The sequence below is a fragment of the Danio rerio genome, chromosome 7, assembly GCF_049306965.1.
Source record: "Danio rerio strain Tuebingen ecotype United States chromosome 7, GRCz12tu, whole genome shotgun sequence".
In the NCBI taxonomy this organism is placed as follows: domain Eukaryota; kingdom Metazoa; phylum Chordata; class Actinopteri; order Cypriniformes; family Danionidae; genus Danio; species Danio rerio.
This window is the reverse complement of record NC_133182.1, coordinates 73,770,376-73,789,704: the sequence shown is the minus strand read 5'-3', so window position 1 is coordinate 73,789,704 and position 19,329 is coordinate 73,770,376. Positions and strand designations below refer to the sequence as shown.

The following is a 19,329-nucleotide window of genomic DNA, read 5'->3' as shown; positions in this document are numbered from 1 at the left end:
AGCAGAACTCCTAATTCCTGCAGCACGAGAGCTTTATGATTGTTTATGAGCGTCAAAAGTGCGAAATATATAAAGTTCTGCAAAATATCTGACTGCGTGTCACTGCATCCCAAACGATATATCTAAAGAAATCCCTACTGTGCTGAGCGAGAGCGCTTCTGACCACCAGCACATCAACAATAACGTAAGCGTGCCCAGGCCCAATTGTAATGTGAGTGTAGGCCGTGGGGGGAGAAGGGAGACGGTTCGAGGTAACTGTACATAGTGTGAGTATGGCCTCAGGTGTAATTTACTTTCCAAGTATTTTCCACAGTTCAGTTTTAGCGATCTTTATATTGACATTGCGTTCCCTTAGTAGTGGACTTTGAAAACATTTATGCCATTTTGAACGCAGCAATCGCTCATGACGAAAGCTATAGCTGACCTAATATTTAAAAGCAGGTTATGTTACTTTGTGTATATTTCAATTAATATGGGAAACGAGACTAATACCAAAACTAATATTGGATATTTTTTTAATGCGTGTGCGTGTAAAACATTATAATTTGCACAAATAAATTATGGGGTTTTACTTTCAAAGAAGTTGATACTTCACCTGTTTGAGCGTCATTATGGCTGTTTTACATTATAACTAAAATGGTTCAAGTGATGTATCTGCAACAGAGAAACTATGGTTTTGGGAAACACTCATCACTATTTAATTCTTTTCCCATGTGATGCATCGTACTATGATAGTTCAGCCGTAAGTTATGTTGTTGTTTGGAAAACGCACCTCAGAACAGTTTTGTGCTGGATTGTAGCAAAATGGAAGCACACATTTTTTGTCCAATCAACTTAAATCAAAAGCTTTATTTTCTTCATCAGCTGGAAACTGGCATCCTCGCCTATTCAAACACTCACTGTGATGAAGAGTGGTACCCAATTGCGACAAACGTCATACACTGTGTGTGTGTCATGTCATGACAACAGTGTCAAGTAAACTTGAAATACCAATGAGGCATTTAAAAGATTATAAGTTTAACACATGTTTATCAGCGTAGCAAACATACACTTTTAATCCCTTACACACAATTATTGCTCTTGAAATGTGAAATAAAGTAAATTCTTGAGTCATTTCCTTAGTTAATTACCTTCCTAACTTGTGCATCCATCAACATAGGCTCATTCTGAAAACGTAGCCCTATATACATTTCTGGAGAATGTGAAATATGTAGCCAGAGCTGCGTATAGCTGCATTTCGTCTTTAAAACAAAGGCTACTGGGTGGTATGACGCCATTCCTTTTCAAGCTTACCAGCTGACTGCTTACCTCCATGTGCAAGGCTTTCCCGGTGTTACCAGTTTGTCCAGTTAGCTCGCCATGTACGTTGGTGAACTTAAGATGCAGAGAGAAGTTGATTATAACGAGGGGGTTCGAGTACGGTGAAGAACGGTTCTAGAAAGCGCGTAAGACAAAAACAGAAGCCAAAAAATAAACAAGTAAATAACATGAAAGTAAATAACTGAAAACGTGCTAAAACTCGTGCGAGGACTGGTTGGGTTTAAGGAAGTGGGTGGACGGGTCAATCGGTGCTTTTGAAAACACTATTGGTTGGGTTTAAAAAAGGATGAGGGTGGGTTGATTGGTCAATAAGTCAGATGACAGCAGCCTCTAGTAGATTTATACGAGAACAGCAGGCACGAATGGCACTCGCAAGAGAAATTTGAGATCTTAATAAACGTACACAGCGGCCTCTGGTGGATTCACAAAAACAAGACCTGCAAAAAACATAACTCCGTGGACGTATTTAGCGCTCTCCAGAAATGTATATAGTGGTACATTTTCAGAATGAGCCTGGGTTGGCATCCATATATAGACCAACAGCTTCGAACAACCAACAGAAATCAGTCCAAGGCACTAGAAATATGTGGAAAACATATTAATTCTTTATTCACATGGCTAATCTTTAAAAAACCTACGCGTTCTAACAAAGTTTCTAACTACCCTCAGTTTCAGCAAAGTTCTGAAAGTTATTGTAACAGTGGCTGCAATGATGTGACACGTACTATCACAAGCAGAATCACAACACTGATTCAAAATCTCCAGCTGTTTGATTCCTGCTACTTGTTTCTTTTGCAGGTATGTTTTTTTTATCCTTATAAATCACTCCGCTCTTTTTAGATCACCAGCACAAGTCATGTGTTTTCAGCTAATATAACAAATAAGACATCATTGAACGGTCTAAGTACCTCTGAATGTCTCTCAATTGATTGTGTCTGTCTCCTGTCTGCATGCCCCGAGACATACGCAGAATTCTTTCACTGTCCTGTCCTAATAATTAGCAACACCGTCTCTTACCAAAATGGAGGGTTAGTTATGGGATGTTGCAGAGGGGGGGAAGGAGGTTCTGTACAGGTCCCAAACTGCCCTCCTAAATTTCCAGATGGCACCAGGCGGCCGCAGATGTCTAGGGACAGTTGGAACAGCTGTGTGTGTTGCCCCTAGAGCTCCACACAGCTGTCGCCTCCTGCAGGCAGAGTTATTGTACTACGGGGCTGTATGCGGCTTGGCGCTACAGGGCTTGCATTCATAAAAACAACAGGAGGTTAAGCTGTTAATTAGCTCTTCATGGTGGAAGGCGACGTCTAGCGATTAATATAGTTTTGCAACTCTTTTTAGTTTGCCCAACCCTGGATTAATCGTAATTTCCTGCATGATCTCTGAGTCGTGTGTTGTAAAATGTGTGATGGGTGTATAAGGAATATACAAGTTTTTATTTTAACTGAAAATCATCAAGTGTTAGGTGTACTTGGTGGAAAAAAAGGCCTCGGTGGGCATTGCCACGCTGTATTATCTCCAATCTGTGGTATTGATATCTCTACCGCCCTTATATAGAGTTCCCTCGCTCTCTTCTTTCCGCAGCCAGGCCGATTCGCCCAATGAATTATGTGGACACATTGATCAGCTGATTGAGAACCATTGTTTGGAAATGCAGGGGCATTACTGGAGGAAGGATTACCCCACGCTTGTTTTGCTCCGGTGTATGCGAGAGGGTATTATTTAACTGCTTGTCACTACACCCTCCCTCTAACCGCTATTGCTTTTTACTCAAAGACACAAAGAAACATACACAAACGAGCGTACGCATAATCAACACTAGCCAAATGACTGCAGGCATTGATTGCCTTCTTTCTACAATTATGTTCCTATTGTTTACTTTCTAGCTGCTTATTTATTCCAAAGGAATTCAATAATTATTGCTTTATTTACTGTTAAAGTGCACTGGGGTGGTATAAGCGGCTGGAGAGGATTGTTTTAAAGGCGTCTATCTCTCACCCTGTACTATCCAAACCAGTCTAATATATTGCGAAACACCAAAGCGCAGAACTTGTTTCACATCTGGACTTAAAGTTTAGCAAAGATAAATGACAAACTAGATCACTTTAATGTCTCGATTGTTCCTCCAGACAGAGATTAAACGGAGATTGACTTTTCTTCCTCAATCTATGTGAGAACAATGTCACGAATTGTGCTCTGATTGACCATGATAGCGCAGTCTTTCATTTAAGAGCCAGACATTTCAATGCGCTCTCAATTAAAATCATCAAACATCTTGATTCCCCCCCCCCCCCCCCCCCAACGAATTATCTGTTGTCTACGATCTACATTCATTCTCTCTTTATTTAATTGTAGATCTATACGCTCGCATTCTCAACAGCGTACTTTTAAGTCCTGAGCTATGAAAGAGCAACATCTGAGCAATATAACGGGCAGTGGTAGAACGACTATTTGAGAAGAGCGGAGCAGAGAGGGAGAGAGGTGCAGGAAGTGGTAGGTATGCAGTTAAGGGGTGGGTACGTGCTGTCTCTCAAGCCACAGCACAGCGTCTGGGCATGTCGCCGCTCGCAGTGGCTAATTTGAACCAGCCGCTGAACTTGGCATCGAGCGCAGCTTCTGTGGTCGCGGTTCTGCTACTCCTTCTACTACTGTTGCAAAGTGAGAAAGGAGATAAACGGAGAAGCGAAGGGGGTAAAACAAAGGACAAACAAATGATCTTTTGCTAAGTACTGTTAAAACCTTATTTGTGGATGCAATTCATTTGAATTACAACAGTACAACCCGAACTACAACACTGTCCATAAGAGAAAACTCACATTAGTAGAAATCCCCAGATGTATTTATTTTATATATCTATATTTAAACAGCAAGTCTCGTTGCGAATGCCTGTGGCAGAATTGCTACAATATTTACAATAATTGGCCCTACAACCAATGTCAACATAGGATCGTATAAATCGTAGCCCTATATACATTTCTGGAGATTGCGAATTATGTAGCCAGAAGTACGTATGGCTGCATTTCGACTTTAAAAGGAATGCTTCAGGCTGGTACGATGCTGATCCTTTTCGTGCTTACCAGCCAGGGCCGGAGTGGGACTTTCAGCCCTGGAGTTTCAAGCCTCAGACCGGCCCACCTCAGTTCACCAATGACTATATTAAAATAACGGAATTTCTAATTCAATTTCTAATGACACTATCACGTCTTTTTCAAGGAAACAGCTGCTTTAGAACTTCAAAAAAATTTTATAAATATGAGAACATTAAAGGGTAGCTAAATCTCCAACACTACTCTTTTTAGCATCACAATGTCCTTTCCTGCAATATCTGAATATATATTCTGTGCATATATATCTATAACTCTTCATAGATGTCCAGTCTTCTGTAACAGGGGTCACACAAAAAATTAAATATGTACACCTACATAAGTAACCCAAACAGTATTATATGTCTTAACACTGAAATGAAATAAATAAATAAATAAATTACTCAGGTGAGGTTCGAACTTGGGTTGGCAGTGTTGTAATGCAACCAATGGACCATAATGGTGCTGTTAAGTTGGTGCAGTTGAAATTAAAGATAAGTTTTGCACTGTTACCTGCAAGACTCTTAACCACAGTATTACTCTCTATTGATGGCTTAATCTTTTTCTCCCCTTTACAGATTTCTGATGAAGTTATATCAGATTTATTAACGTAGTGAACCGTCTGATTTTCTCTGCGCAGGCGTAATATTCATTAATATAAATTATTCAAATTCTTATTTTCACTAAGGTGCCGCTGTTTGGGGTTGAATGATAGTTACATCATCATTAACCTGCAGGCTGCATTATGCTCATGGGACTGCGAGAAAATAAATAAAAATAGCGGAGCTGCTGCAAAATATTTAATAAAAAGAGTGAGGCTAAGGTCAAATAAATAATTAAATGAAAAAAGTGCGACTGCGCAGAGTGCAAGCAGCTAGAGACACCAACCCTCATGGCCAAAAAACGGACCGGCCCATCGGGAATTCTCCCAGTCCTTCCGATTAGCCAATCCGGGCTTGTTACCAGCTGACCACTTATCCCCATGTGGACGGCTTTCCCGCTGTTACCAGTTTGTAAAGTAGCTCACTATGTACGTTGGCTGCCTTGAATGCAATTGGTGCTTTTGAAAACACTATTGGTTGGGTTTAGGGAAGGAGGAGGGTGGCTCAGTTAATCGATCAGCCATTCAGTCAGTCCAAAGCGGCCTCTGGTGGATTTGCGTGAGAACAGCAGCCGCAAATGGCACTGGAATTAGAGATCTCAAAAAGCGTACACAACAGCCTCAAGGGGATTCACGAAAACAGAAACTGCAAAAAAAAAAAAAAAAACATAGCTCCTGGCATGTATTTGGCGTTCTCCAGAAATATATATATGGCGAAACATTTTCAGAATGAGCCTGGGTTGACAGATGAACATGAATCGGGGTGCATCTTGTTGTGTTAGTTGCACAGGCTGCCGTTCAGAAATTAAGTACCCAGCGAGTTGGTTAAAAGTTGACACTGTTGAAAAAACCTTACATCTATACTATCAGTGGTCTCCAAACTTGTTCCTGGAGGGCCGGTGAACTGCAGATTTTAGCTCCAACCCTAATCAAACACACCTGAACAAGCTAATCAACGTCTTACTAGGTATACTTGAAACACCCAGGCAAGTGTGCTGAGGGAAGTTGGAGCTAAACCCTGCAGGGACACCGACCCTCCAGGACCCCTGAACTACACTTAAAAAGTATATTGAGTATGTTTTTGAAGTTTAGCAACAAACATAGCCTAGTTTGTATTCACTAAATTCATTATTTAATAAGTTTTGCCACCAAACTACAAATAGGACACAAACATGCATGCAGATATGAGAAAGGGTGTAGCTTTCCATTTCATGTGTGCTTGGGTTTTCCTTCCATTAGGCAAATCCCTTTGTCTCTTCTCAGGATGCAGAGCAGTGATCTCATTGGCTGTTATTTAACCAGTGACATCATTATGCTAGACACAAAAGGTGTCATCGCACTTGACTGTATCCATCAAGTTGACATACAGTGTGGCTAAATTCAGCTTAGTTTGCTGCTCTAAAGGCACTGGTGTGACCCCACGCTTCGTAAGATCAATGGATTATAACCTAGCATGAAATGTAGCCAGTGGTTCCGGTATAAAATGTGTTCTAGTGCAGTTTACGTCTCTCTGTTGTGTGTTAAATTTATGTATAGTAAACTCTAAAATAACACACAGTGACCCGGTGGTTAGCACTGTTGCCTCACTGCAAGATGTTCACTGGTTCAAGTCCCGGCTGGATCAGTACTGTGTGGAGTTTGCATGTTTGCGGGTTTCCCCCGGGTTTTCCCCAGAGTCCAAAGACATTCAGTATAGGTGAATTGACTAGAATAAATAAAATTGGCCGTAGTATATGTGTGTGTAAATGAGTGTGTATGGATGTTTTCCAAAACTGGGTTGCAGCTGGAAGGGTATATAACCACATATAAACACATAGACACATATAAATCTGCAGTTCATTCTGCTTATAAATAAAGGGACTAAGTTGAAGGAAAGTGAGTGAATGAAAGAAAATAACACACAATCCTCATCGTCCCCCTATATAAGGAAAATGGTGTAATAAACATGCATTATGAAAATAGGGAATGGTTTGTGTTGAGGGTTGGGATAGGGAAAATATCATTAGCTCACTGATAAAACAACAAAAGTGAATGGAAAGTCCACACCATGATGAAAAAGCAGACATATGTATGTGTGTAAGCGGGTTTGAGTGGAAATCACCAGGCCTCGCCACTAAGTGCCGAGAATCATTGGGATAATTACAAAGCAATACACATTCAGACACTCTCTGGCTCACTCACAGTGGGAATTCGTCAGCTCTGGGAGAAATTGATAGCTATTTAGCCACTGGATAGTCATCTGTTTTAATGCATTAATTTTGTATTAAGAGCACTGCCAAATTTAATAGTAGAAATAGGAGTTGGATCAAAAGGGGGCCTTGTGTGTGTGGCCGTACAAACACCACATGCACAAATGTGTATGGCTTTTGGCCAGGAAAAAAATAAATCTACACATTGCATGTGAATGTTTGGCCTGTATGTATCAATCATTGCTCAGACATAATGTTTTAGAATCCTTATCGATCAAGAGAATAATCATTAGTTCCAGAAATCTATGTTACTACACTGAGTATAGATCAAGGATATAATAGTTCGAGATTTTTCATGAGTTGATTTTGTTTTGACTGTTTCAAATTCAGTTAGTTTTAATTAGTTTTTACAGGTAGATTAACTAGTTGTTATTAGTTTCTATATTTTGAAAATGCTTAGCTTTAGTTTAGTTTTTATTTGTTTAAGTATTAGTTTCATTTATTTTTTATAATAATATTTGTTAGTTGCAAGATTCAAAATCATCAGAATAAATATTGTATAATAGAAACTCAACCAAAGACACATATTTTGAAGCATGTATTCAGAGGACGCATGAACACTACCATCCCCAAATTCAAATACAACAGCCCATAAGATAGCAGCCTTCAGTACAATATGTGTGCAAGGCTGCTTCTGGGGCTAGATACACAGATATTTTCCGCGAACCAGATCTTTTGTGACAATCCTACCATGTTTGGAGTCAACATATCAAAAATATGTAGTCGGCAATACTAATTTTAGTCAGTTAAAACATCACCATGATCTGAAAAGTTTCTTACAATTACATTTTGCTAGCCAACTGAAGCATGATTTATTTATTTAAATCCCATTATGACTTTCTGTTATGAAATAAACTTACGTTTCGCCAGATACTCTCATTTAAGCCCTCTGTTTACTCGCGCTGCAGTTGTGCAAGTTTAGTTCAGTCACACAGCAGACTGTCATGCATTGTTCGAGTTCGGTTCACCTTCTGAATCACACATACGTAGTATTATCAGTTCACCGGTTCTCAAATCCGATCTTTGTGTACTGTTCCAATTACTGAATAACTCAGGAAATTGGTTTATTTTTTGTCAAAGAGGGGTATCAGGCATGCTAAAAGTAAGTAGTTTGTGGATAAGTGATTAATAGAGACGCAAATTATTTCAAATAGTTCAACTGGTTCACTTAGAACGGGGGTTCTTAACCTTTTTCACTTCGGGGCCAACTTTTTTCTTTAATAAATTTTTGAAGACCCACCTGTCTAAAAAAAAAATAATAAAAAAAAAAAAAAAAAAAAAAAAAAATATATATATATATATATATATATATATATATATATATATATATATTCAACAACTCTAACAGTATTGTATGTCGTAACAATAAAAATGAAAAAAACTACATACTCAGACGAGGATCAAACCCGGGTCAGCGGCATCGTAATCTAATGTGCTAACCACTGGACCACAAAAGTTGTATATTGAGGTTATATATATAAAAAGAGCAGAGCTGCGGTAAAATAATGAATAAGAAGACTGTGGTCAAGTAAATAAATAAATGAATTAATTTAAAAAGTGTGACTGCTGAGAACAACAGATTCTGAAGCTAGGGACACCGGCCCTCGCGGCCAAAAAACGGACCAGCCCACCGTGAGGATTCTCCCGGTCCTCCCGATTAGCCAATCCGGGCCTGTATACAATACACTTTCAGTTAGTTCTAGTTAGTAAACGAAACAGTTAACGAAAAAAGTTTTTAACTTAAAAGTTAACTATAATAACCTTGTTATAGAAGGCAGTTTGCACTATTGTCCTGTATAGCAGCCTTTGCAGCATTAGTGAGAATCCAACACGGACTTGTATATGAATAGCTTGCATAGCTGGAAGTATTTGTGTCCATGTACTTGTGTAGAGTATGTTGTGGAACTTACAGCTGCTTCACCACGATACTGCCGTGGCCCTGGGCATTTGTGGAGGTTTTCACAGAGTGCGCTGAGTGCCTGGCCTGTATTCGGCTCTCTGGCAGTTAAAGTGGCGAAGGGTGTGAAAGGTGTGTGTTTTTTCAGCCCACATAAGTGGATCCTTCTGTATATCCATGCACAGGAGCAGGTAGGTGTTGAAAGTGATAGCTGTGCGTGATGGAAGCGAAGCAGGCAGGGATAGTAGTGTTGAGTTGCTGCGGGGTGGACGAGGTGGGTCACCCTTGCTTTCCTCACCTACATGAGTACAGGGAACTGATTCATCTTTATGTGCATGTGTGTGAGAGAGCAGTCCTGTCCAGTAAAGATGGTCCACACTTGCTGTACACACATGCTTTCTCTCTCTCTCTCTCTCTCTCTCTCTCTCTCTCTCTCTCTCTCTGTCTCTCTCTCTCTCTGTCACACACACTTACTCCCTCCAGCCCACTCAGGTTTCGCTCTACTGCACTTCCCCACAGCTCATGTGCTCTCCTGTAAGTCTGCCATTAACTTCCAGCCAATTAAATGAATTTTGAGTAGTAATGTAAGCCATGCTGACTCTGTGGCCTTCTCTGGCTCCGGGGGACTGCATGCGGCTGTTCTGGGGCCCCTGCGGAGGGGAGACTTCTCAACAGCACCCTGACCGGCCCCTCCCAGCTCGGTGAACATGACTTTTTCATTAAGCCGCTGAATTCCTGCACTTCAGTTGGAGGTGATTTATCAGCATGGAGCTTCATCTCAGGATCATAGGAAACAGACATGCTGCACACAAGCGCTCTCTCATGCATTATTATGTTTCACGTTCAGACCCAGGGGTGTGTGTGTGTCGGGTGGGAGATTAGGTGTAGAGAGCATCTCAGAGGTCCCTCATGTGGATGTTTTAGATAGAATCATGTAGATATATCTGTGTGTTCTTGGACAGGCCTTTTCAGCCCTCTTGTGTTGCTGTAAATGTACTGAAATTCAGATTATTGTGTGTTAGAGAGTTTTATACGCCCTGTTTACACTGTCAGTACTTGATGCCCAATTCCGATTTGTTGCCTATATCTGATTTGTTTGCCTCTCCGTTTACACGTTCTTTTAATTGTTACCCATAAACGGTTCACATGCTCACACTTGCCGTACAATTTACGATGTCGCGCAAGCATAAAGGGTTTAGGCATCTGCGTCACACTAGCCACGATGGAAGAAGCTCTGCGAAATATGCGAAGTTCGCCCAACTTTAAAATGGTTTTGAGGCGGAGGAGGAGGGAAAGGGCCGTCGCAACTTGCGCTAATGGTTTATATATGGTGTCCTCCACCATTTAGAGGAATTTGTGGGTATGAGAGAGATCTCAGGTCTGGGGGTTGTGGTGGCTGACCACTTTCCTCCTCCGTGCTTCCTCCGTTGTTGTTGTTCACAGTGTCGGCGTCTTTACACACACTCTTCTTTCTACGTCAATAAACCGGGGAGAAGCACCACATTGTTGCAAGTTTATTGACGTACAAAACGAATGCCTCAATAAATTCGATCTGCCTGTTTACATGACAGTCGCATTGTTACATATACAATCTGATTTACTTCCACATATAAAGGAGGCCTGAAACCGATCTCGGAATATCCGAATGCATGCATTTTTTGTGTTATTAACCTGGTTATAGAACAGATCTAAAGAATAAGTCCTAAGACTATGAGAGTCTTAGGGCCTACTCACACTATGCTATTTGAACTGTGCCCAAGTCCATTTCCCGTATTATTTGAGAAGTGTGAGTGCTCTGAATCAAGCTCAGGCACGGTTCACTTGGCCGGCCCTGGCCCGGTTGGAAGAGGTGTGGCAGAGCGCGGTTCACTTGGGCTTTGGTGCGGTATGCTTGTGTATGTGTGTGTTTCAAATGCGTTTATTAATCATTATAACTGTTCAATGAATGCAAACTGTCATAGTTTATTAAAGATTCAAACCTCTCACTGCACGAAAGCTCCGTACCTTCAGCAAACCTTCTCATTCCTGCAGCACGAGGGCTTTATGATTGTTTATGAGCGCCAAAAGTTGTGAATCTGTTTGGCGAAATATCTGACAGCGTGTCAACGCATCCCAAAGGACTGTTTGGCGAAATATTTGACTGCGTGTCACTGCATATTAAACGACTTAAATTATATAAATGAAGAAATCACCGCTTTGCTGAGCGAGATCGCTTCTGACCAGCGCATTATCGATGATGTAAGCATGCCCAGGCACGAATGTAATGTGAGTGCGGGCTGTCGTGGGAGACGGGAGGGGGGACAAGCGTGCGTTGACCTGGTTCTAGGCAACTGTACATAGTGAGAGTACCCCCTACTATATCTTCAGCCTCCGGCACCTAGACTGCAGCTCACCACAAGAAGTTTGGCCAGAGGAGGGACGATCATGCCCAACTGTGAATGGTTTCTCTCAAGGTTTTTTTTTTCTCTTCACTTTCATCAATTGGTGAAGTTTGTTTTTTGCCGCTGTTGCTCCTGGCTTGCGTGGTTTGGGACTTGTGGAGCTGCACATCGATGTATTTACTTTTTAGTGTTCGTACTTCCAGCAAACCACACTGAACTGAACTAAACTGCACTTCATCTCTGAAAACTGGACTGACACAGTTTCTACGTTGAGCTGCTTTGGCACAATCTACATTGTAAAAGCGCTATAGAAATAAACATGAATTAATTTGCATATACCATATAATGTTCATTATAAAAAGTAACACAGCAAGTTAATTGTGATCACGCCCCTGAGAGCACTTTGGTAAATGTGGTATAGCACTAAATTTGAGGGTATCTACATATGACGGAATAGCTATTGGCGTAGCTTATTTGACATATTTAACATTGTACACTGGCTTCAGTTTGGGTAAAGACGTGATATATTGCTCTTCTGCTGGCTGAGCCAGCTAAGGTTCACCAGTGTAAATTCTGCCCTTTTTATGGGTTCTGTAAAACTCCCCACATCTTTTTTTCTTTGAAGTTAAGTTCAGGTGTCTCCTCTTTTGCTTCACCAGCGTTCCCAAAAATGGCTCAAGTAAAGATGTGCATTTCAGCTCATATATTTTCTGAGTTACTAAAAAGAAACTCTTCCATCTCCTAACATGCAACGGATTGATTTGGTGTTTTATACATGCAAATCTGTGACAGATCAGTGTACCTGAGCTCTGATACACTGCATATGTGTTTGGGAGTGTGAGGTGGAGAACTGTAGCTCAAGAAAGGCCAAAACATCCAGAAGCACCTACTCAATGACATCATACCCCCACTTCAAACAGGAGAGGGAGAGGAGGAGAGCAAGAGAGAGCATGAGGAGAAAGACAGAGCCTTTTACGATCACCTAATAACTCCATTACATGGAGCTGAGGGGCACACACAAAAAGCAAAAACCCATTCCTGGAAGTCAGTGGCCCTAATGCACATCTTAGGTATACCAGGGTGACATATGATACCAGCAACACGATTGCTTTGAAAAATAAAAACCCTTATAGCAATGTTAGCCGAAAATTAAATATTACCAGAGAAGGAAAACATTTCAGGGAACATATTCTCTCTCTCTTTCTCTCTCTCTCTTTCTCTCTCTCACTGTTGTCAACACCTGATGTGGCCTTAATTGGGTTAAAAATCTAATGTTACTCTGGCTTTGTGCATCTGAAGCCGATGGAAACACATCTCATCTCTGCGCTGCAGGGCAAAGCCAACTCAGCCGCGTCTTAATGAATCAATTTGTTTTCCCCGACCTTTGTCAGGGTTTGGGGGTGGTCTGTGCAGGAGATTAAGAGCTTCTCCACAAGAGAGAAAATACATGTTTTGCCAGGCAAAAAGTCAGAGATATTTTTTTACGAATTTGCATCATCTCCTTCATGATGCAATTTAGTTGCCTTTTATGACTCACATAACAGAGGGACGGTAAACAACGAAAGCAAGGTAAAGATACCTAGGGACGAAACTGCTATTTTGGTCACATTATCATAATTGGCCTTTTTATTTATAATACTGCAGTGAAGAGTGGACAGGAAATGATGAGCAGATACTTTTCTTTTTTCAGCAGATACTTTTTAATGCTTAATGTGCTGAAACATTTACACTAGCTGTTCCAACCGTCTTACGTTTGTTCGTAAGTCTCGAAGTTGTCAGCGACCTTCATGTTCTTTTGTCATAGAGTTTCAAATAAGTAATGTGCTGATTCTGAAAACAGACAGCTTTTTTTTCTCTTGTTTTACATGGAGGGTGGACAGTCTTGACGTATATAAATAGTCAGAGTACTTACACAAATGTAATTCACCCAAGAGGTGATGGCCATGAAGAATGAATGAGGGAAATTGCCTTTGATTAACATCGGCAGTATTGACAAAAGTTTGTTTCTTTGGCGAAGCTTATAAAACAATCACTTGACTGGAATGAAGAGATGAATCAAGGTTATGCAAGATTAAGAACATTAGTAAGCATCTTCAGAATACAGGCGCTAACCATCAAATCTATATCCCACAGTCGTATCACCCTGCAGCCCAAGACTCAAGGTTACTTACTGAAGCTATGCAGGGCTGAACTTGTTTAGTACCTAGAGGGGAGACCACATGGAAAACTAGGTTGCTGTTGGAAGTGGTGTTAGTGAGGCCAGCAGTGGGCGCTCAATCTGCGGTCTGTGTGAGTCCTAATGCCCCAGTAACATGAAGGGAACGCTATACTGTCAGGATGAGACGTTAAACTGAGGTCCTGACTCTCTGAGGTCATTACAAATCTCATTCTCGTAAAGAGTAGGGGTGTAACCCTGGTGTCCTGGCCAAATTCCCTGAATTGGCTCTATCACTGTCTCTCCACTCCATCTATAGCTGGTGTGTGGAGAGCGCACTGGTGCTGTTGCCCTATGGTCATCCACAATAAATGCACTTTATAAATACACATTCCATTCCATTACAATGCATGCCTGCAATGTATTGTGTAGGTCTTGTCTCATTGATTAGGTGTGGTGTGTTCGATAAACAAAGACTCAGCTTTGGATTGTAGTGTTGCCTTTGGGTGTACAGTGTGGTTGGCTTGTTTTGGATTTGTGGATCGTGCCACATATCTCTGGCCCATTCCAAGGATCTCTCCTAGATATGGTCAGAGAGTCCCACCACTGGCCTGTTACTCTCTCTCTGTTTGCCTTGCTCTCAAACAAGCAGGATTTGACTCGCTGGTGATCAATATTTAGCATCCCATGCGTGAAACAGGCAGATGTTTGGAGTTTCCTTTTCAGAAACGAAAGACTTCTCTTGAGTGAAAGGGATCAATGCACTTTCCTTCGTGTGTCCCTGCGCACGCTCTTCCTGTAGAAGCAGACATGCTCTTTTCTTCCAGGGAGCGCCAGCATCTTGTTAGCACACAGACACACACAAGCACGTCAAGGTCCAGAATCCAACATAGTGTTAATGAATGACGTTTACTTTGTATTAAACAACAGAGTCCTGATTGGTAATTGATTTATTCATTTGTAAATGTCGTTAGATATCCTGTTGGCTAAAAAAAACCTTCCTTCTATCACTACAGCATTTGCAGCAGCATGAGAACGCTGTAGAGGGAGAGTCGTGCTACTACCACTGTGTCCTGTGTAACTACTCTACCAAGGCCAAGTTGAACCTCATCCAACACGTTCGTTCCATGAAGCACCAGCGCAGCGAGAGCCTGCGGAAGCTGCAGCGCTTGCAGAAGGGCCTGCCTGAGGAAGAGGAGGAGTTGAGCGCCATCTTTACAATTCGCAAGTGTCCATCTGCTGACACAGGTAAGAATTATATCTATAAGTGTTTCTAATGTATCTGCGTGAAGATGCCTCCGTTTTTAGTGGTTGTAGCAGTTGTGAAACTAAGAGTTCGTAAGTCAGACTTGAAAAGCATTTGTTGCAGCTTGGTTGTTAACAACAGAGCAGATTCTGTGTTGTCATCTGTACCTGGTAGATGTTGAGATCTTGTCAAATGGCATAGTCGGCCCCTGGACCTTGGCTCAGATCTTCATCGATGACTAAGAAAGAGAAAGGATATCTTTAAACTTTAATATGAATACAGTTCCCGTTTTTGCAGACATTAAATAAACAATCATAGACGCCATTAAGCTTAGAAAAGCAAGGGGAGGAGGCGCAAAAAACATCATGTGGGGGCCGAGGCCTTCGTCAGGCCATATGTAAGTTAGCCATTAAGACAACAGAGCTAGAGTCAATTAACACACTGTTTCAGCATAGATTTGGTTTTCTAATCATTTTGACTCTTGTGCCCTGACTAAAGACTTTCATTGTGCCTCGCTCCCCTCCCTCCCGCAAGCCAGGCGGCCCAACCGACTTCTAGCGTTGTGCCGTGGGGGAGAGAGAGAGAGAAAGAGAGAGAGAGAGCAAAAGACGGAGGGGGGAGTTGGCCTCTAAAGACGCTTTGTTCCAAGGAGGCAGGGATAATGAAGCCAGCGGCCGGGAAATTGCGCAAAAGGCAGTCACAGATCTGAGGAGAATCATTAGAGAACATATTTAGCCGAGCAATTAAGGACAATTAAGCTTTCTGCTCGCTGCACTCCAAATATGTTAATGACTATAGTACAGTGGACAAGTGAACATGCAAAGGCAATAGGAAGGCCCACTTAGGTTAAAAGGGTGGGGGTGCGGAAGATTTAGAGTGTGTTTCTGGGTAGGTGGAGGTAAAGAGTTCACAAACAAGTCTGGTTTTCTCTCTCTTCCTCTCGCTCTCTCTCTTTTTTGGTTGATGTAGCATTTATTTATATATTTTCTTGGCTAACCTTTGATGTGCGTTAATGGATTCCCTTGTTTGTGAGGCTGGTTGGAGGTTAGGTAATGACTCCTGCAGTAGGGATGTGTGGGCAGAGCAGCATGCAGTCGTTAAACGCACACACACACACACACATTTGCAACCCTCTGCCATCTTTTTTCTAGTTGCAGCAATCCAGTCGTACCCCCTTGACGTCAAATGAGCCAACAGCTCAAAAACAACACATTATGTCTGCTGTGCGGCACAACTTTTCCAAACTCTTCCAGAATTAGTCAGATGAGATGTTCTTTGTAGTGAGAAATGGCTGTGTGCTTTGATGATGGCTGATTGCGCAGCCATGCAAGCTTTTTGATGTATTTAATTACTGCCTTTTTCTAGACTAGATATTATTGAATTTCTGTACCTTCAGGAGAGAATGTGTAGGTGATTAAGGCTGAGGTCTAGCCCAGTGCTGACTGGGAAATGCTGATGAAGGACAAGGTGAGTGTAAATCGACCAGCAGCTCAAAAGGGAACCAACCTGCCTCTTATTATCTACAGTTGTTTCCTACTCATGGAGAATAAGCGAGAGAGAAAGGCGTCCCAGCGTCCCTGTCCTTTGATAGCTGATACCTGCTAACTGACGTCAGAACTGGGCTTGTGGGTGCTCTGTTAGGGAGGCTGGGTCTTCCGAGAGGAACCATTGTCCTAATAGTCTTTGACGCTCTGTTTACTAAACGGGGCAGGCTGCAGTCGAAGCGTTGAACAGCTGATTGATTGCCCTACACATGCAGAATCAAACTCAAGCTCCTGTCGGCCAAGCAATGGAGAAATGCTCAGTCTGAAAACAAGTCCCATCGCTTTTAATAACCGGGATCAAAGTTGACTGACTTTTCTCAACTCCCGCATATATAAAAAAGTATATGTATTTAAAGGTCAGTTAAATGAAATGAGGTGTGTAATAAAGAATGTCGGCCTTCTTCGCCTGCTCCAACTCCCTGCTTCAGCATCTTGTTCAAATTACGCTGATAATGAACATACCTCTTCATCAGCGAATAAGAAACATTACTAATTCCTCACCGCCGTCCCCCACACTTATGAACCCACCCTCCCCCAGACTACCTTTACACTTCTTAATGTCCTGCCCCCCCTTACCCCGAGTGAAACCATTCCCTGATGGTGTAATATTTAATTTCCTCTCCGCTAGCTCTTCTGAGGCACTGGGCTCTTTCTTGTGGTCGAGGCACAGTTGCTAAAGTGGTAGAAGGCTCCCTGCTTGTTAAAACAAAGCTGGCCCTGGATTTCTGGGTCAGCTAGGATGCAATTCCCCTGGCTGCTGCTGTGCGGTGTGTAGCTCTGTTGGTGTTAGGTGCTGGGCTACTTCCCCAAGCAGATCTCGGCTTTCCCACTCCTCAGTTTTCTTAGTGACCCTAAGCAAAAACAATGTGAACCGTGATGTTCTTTTTTGAAGTATGCATGAACCGGAAGTTGCTGAGACTTTTATTTCAGTATGTTGATGTAATTCCAGCTGAAGTTAAATGTTGAATAAGGGCTGGGCTTTCTTTTTGCACCTCATTCATTTGTCGCAAACTAACGATAAGAGGGACGTGGTTAAAAATAGTGTGGCTGAAGCCATTAAGCAGTGGTAAGTAGAGAAGGACCGTCACTCCAAACATAAAGCAAATGGTCAGTATTTGACTTTTAAGCTTTTAAACTTAAGTGATTCTGTTTTGCAGCCAGGAATTAGACCTTAAACCACTGATCTCAAACTCAGTTCCTGGAGGGCCACAGCTCTGCACAGTTTAGTTCAACCCTAATTAAAAACACCTGATCAACCTAATTGAATCTTTCAGGGTGGTTTGATACCTACTGTACAGGTAAGTGTGTTGGAGCAGGGTTGGAGCTAAACTGCGCAAAGCCGTGGCCCTCTGGGAACTGAGTTTGACACCCCTGCCCTTAACCATAAAATCAGTTGCCTTTATCAGATGGCACCTTAGTGTTTGTGCCCAACTGTATAGATAAATATATTTAGTATCATCATGCCAGCAGTTACCTCTCTGCAACTTTCAAATGGTCACCCACTGAAGCAAAGCAGGGCAGTGTCGGATTAGTACCTGGATGGGAGACCACAAGGCTGCCTGAAGTGATGTTAGTAAAACCAGCAGGGGGTGCTCTACCTGCGGTCTGTGTGGGTCCTAACGCCCCATTATATTGATGGAGACTCTACACTCTCAGAAATAAAGGTATACAATCTGTCAGTGTGGTGGTTCCTTTTCAAAAGGTACACATTTGTACCTAAATGGTCCATATTAATACCTTAATGGTACATATTGGTACCTACAAATTTTAAGAGGAACACCTTTGTACTTTTTAGGTACTAAAATATACCCTTGAGGTATTAATATGGACCTTTTAGGTACAAATTTGCACCTTTTGAAAAGGTACCACCCAGTGATAGATCACGTACCTTTATTTCCTAGAGTGTATACTACTTATTGAGCACATTCTTTCGAACATTAAACCAAGGTCCTGACCACCTGTGGTCATTAAAAATCCCAGGATGCCCTTCAAAAAAAAAGTAGGGGTTTAACCCTGGCATCCTGGCCAAATTTGCCCACTTGGTCCATCATGACCTCCTAACTCAGAGGTGGGTAAACTTGGTCCTGAAGGGTTGGTGTTCTGCACAGTTTAGCTCCAACTGTAATCAAACACACCTGCTTATAGATTTCTAGTCATCTTGAAGACTCTGATTTGCATGTTCAGGTATGTTTGATTAGTGTTGGAGCTGAACTACGGAGGACACCGGCCCTCCAGGACTGAGTTTGCCCATCCTTGTAATAACTATCTCCATATCATAATTTGCTTCATCTGTCTTCTCTCCAACAATCAGCTGGTGTGTGGTTTGCAGTCAGGCGCAATATGGCTGCCATCGTGTCATCCAGGTAGATGCTGCACACTGGTGGTGGATAAGGAGATTCCCCCCTCCAAAAAAATGCCTAAAGCGCTTTGAGTGTTTAGAAAAGTGTTATATAAATGAAAGAAATAATCATTATTATTATTATGGCAGAGTTTAGAAAAGTACGCAGACATGAACTTCAGAAACCTAAAGCATAAAACTCTTTGGCAATTAGTGGGAAGCTTATGAATTAAGAGCCCCCCAGTGACGTACATTAGCCAATAGATACAGTACTTTAATAGTTCCCAAATTAAGGCTGCGCAGCCACCCCTGAGGGAGGTCTTTCACGTCTCTCTCTGCAACTGTCACATTCCATTTTCTGGTCATTTGTTAGCAATATCAATGAGGATCATTTTTAAAAAAGATCCATACCACTAATTCAGGGAAAGTGTGCCATAGCAGATGCTGTTGATGAAAACAATTGATTGTGGAAATATTGATTAGCTTTGTTTTCAGTTCTGATCCATATGTTGTTGTGA

At 41.8% G+C, this 19,329-nt stretch overlaps 1 protein-coding gene across 8 annotated transcripts in view; it reads left to right on the top strand.

The window, feature by feature from the left end:
• zfhx3b (zinc finger homeobox 3b) overlaps positions 1-19,329 on the top strand; it is a 781,589-nt gene that overhangs the window by 652,621 nt on the left and 109,639 nt on the right. For all 8 annotated transcript variants that reach the window (XM_068222142.1, XM_021478047.2, XM_068222144.1 and 5 more), the window contains one exon: positions 14,700-14,931. In XM_068222142.1, the coding sequence (XP_068078243.1) occupies positions 14,700-14,931 (232 nt within the window). The remainder of the gene's footprint in view (positions 1-14,699; positions 14,932-19,329) is intronic.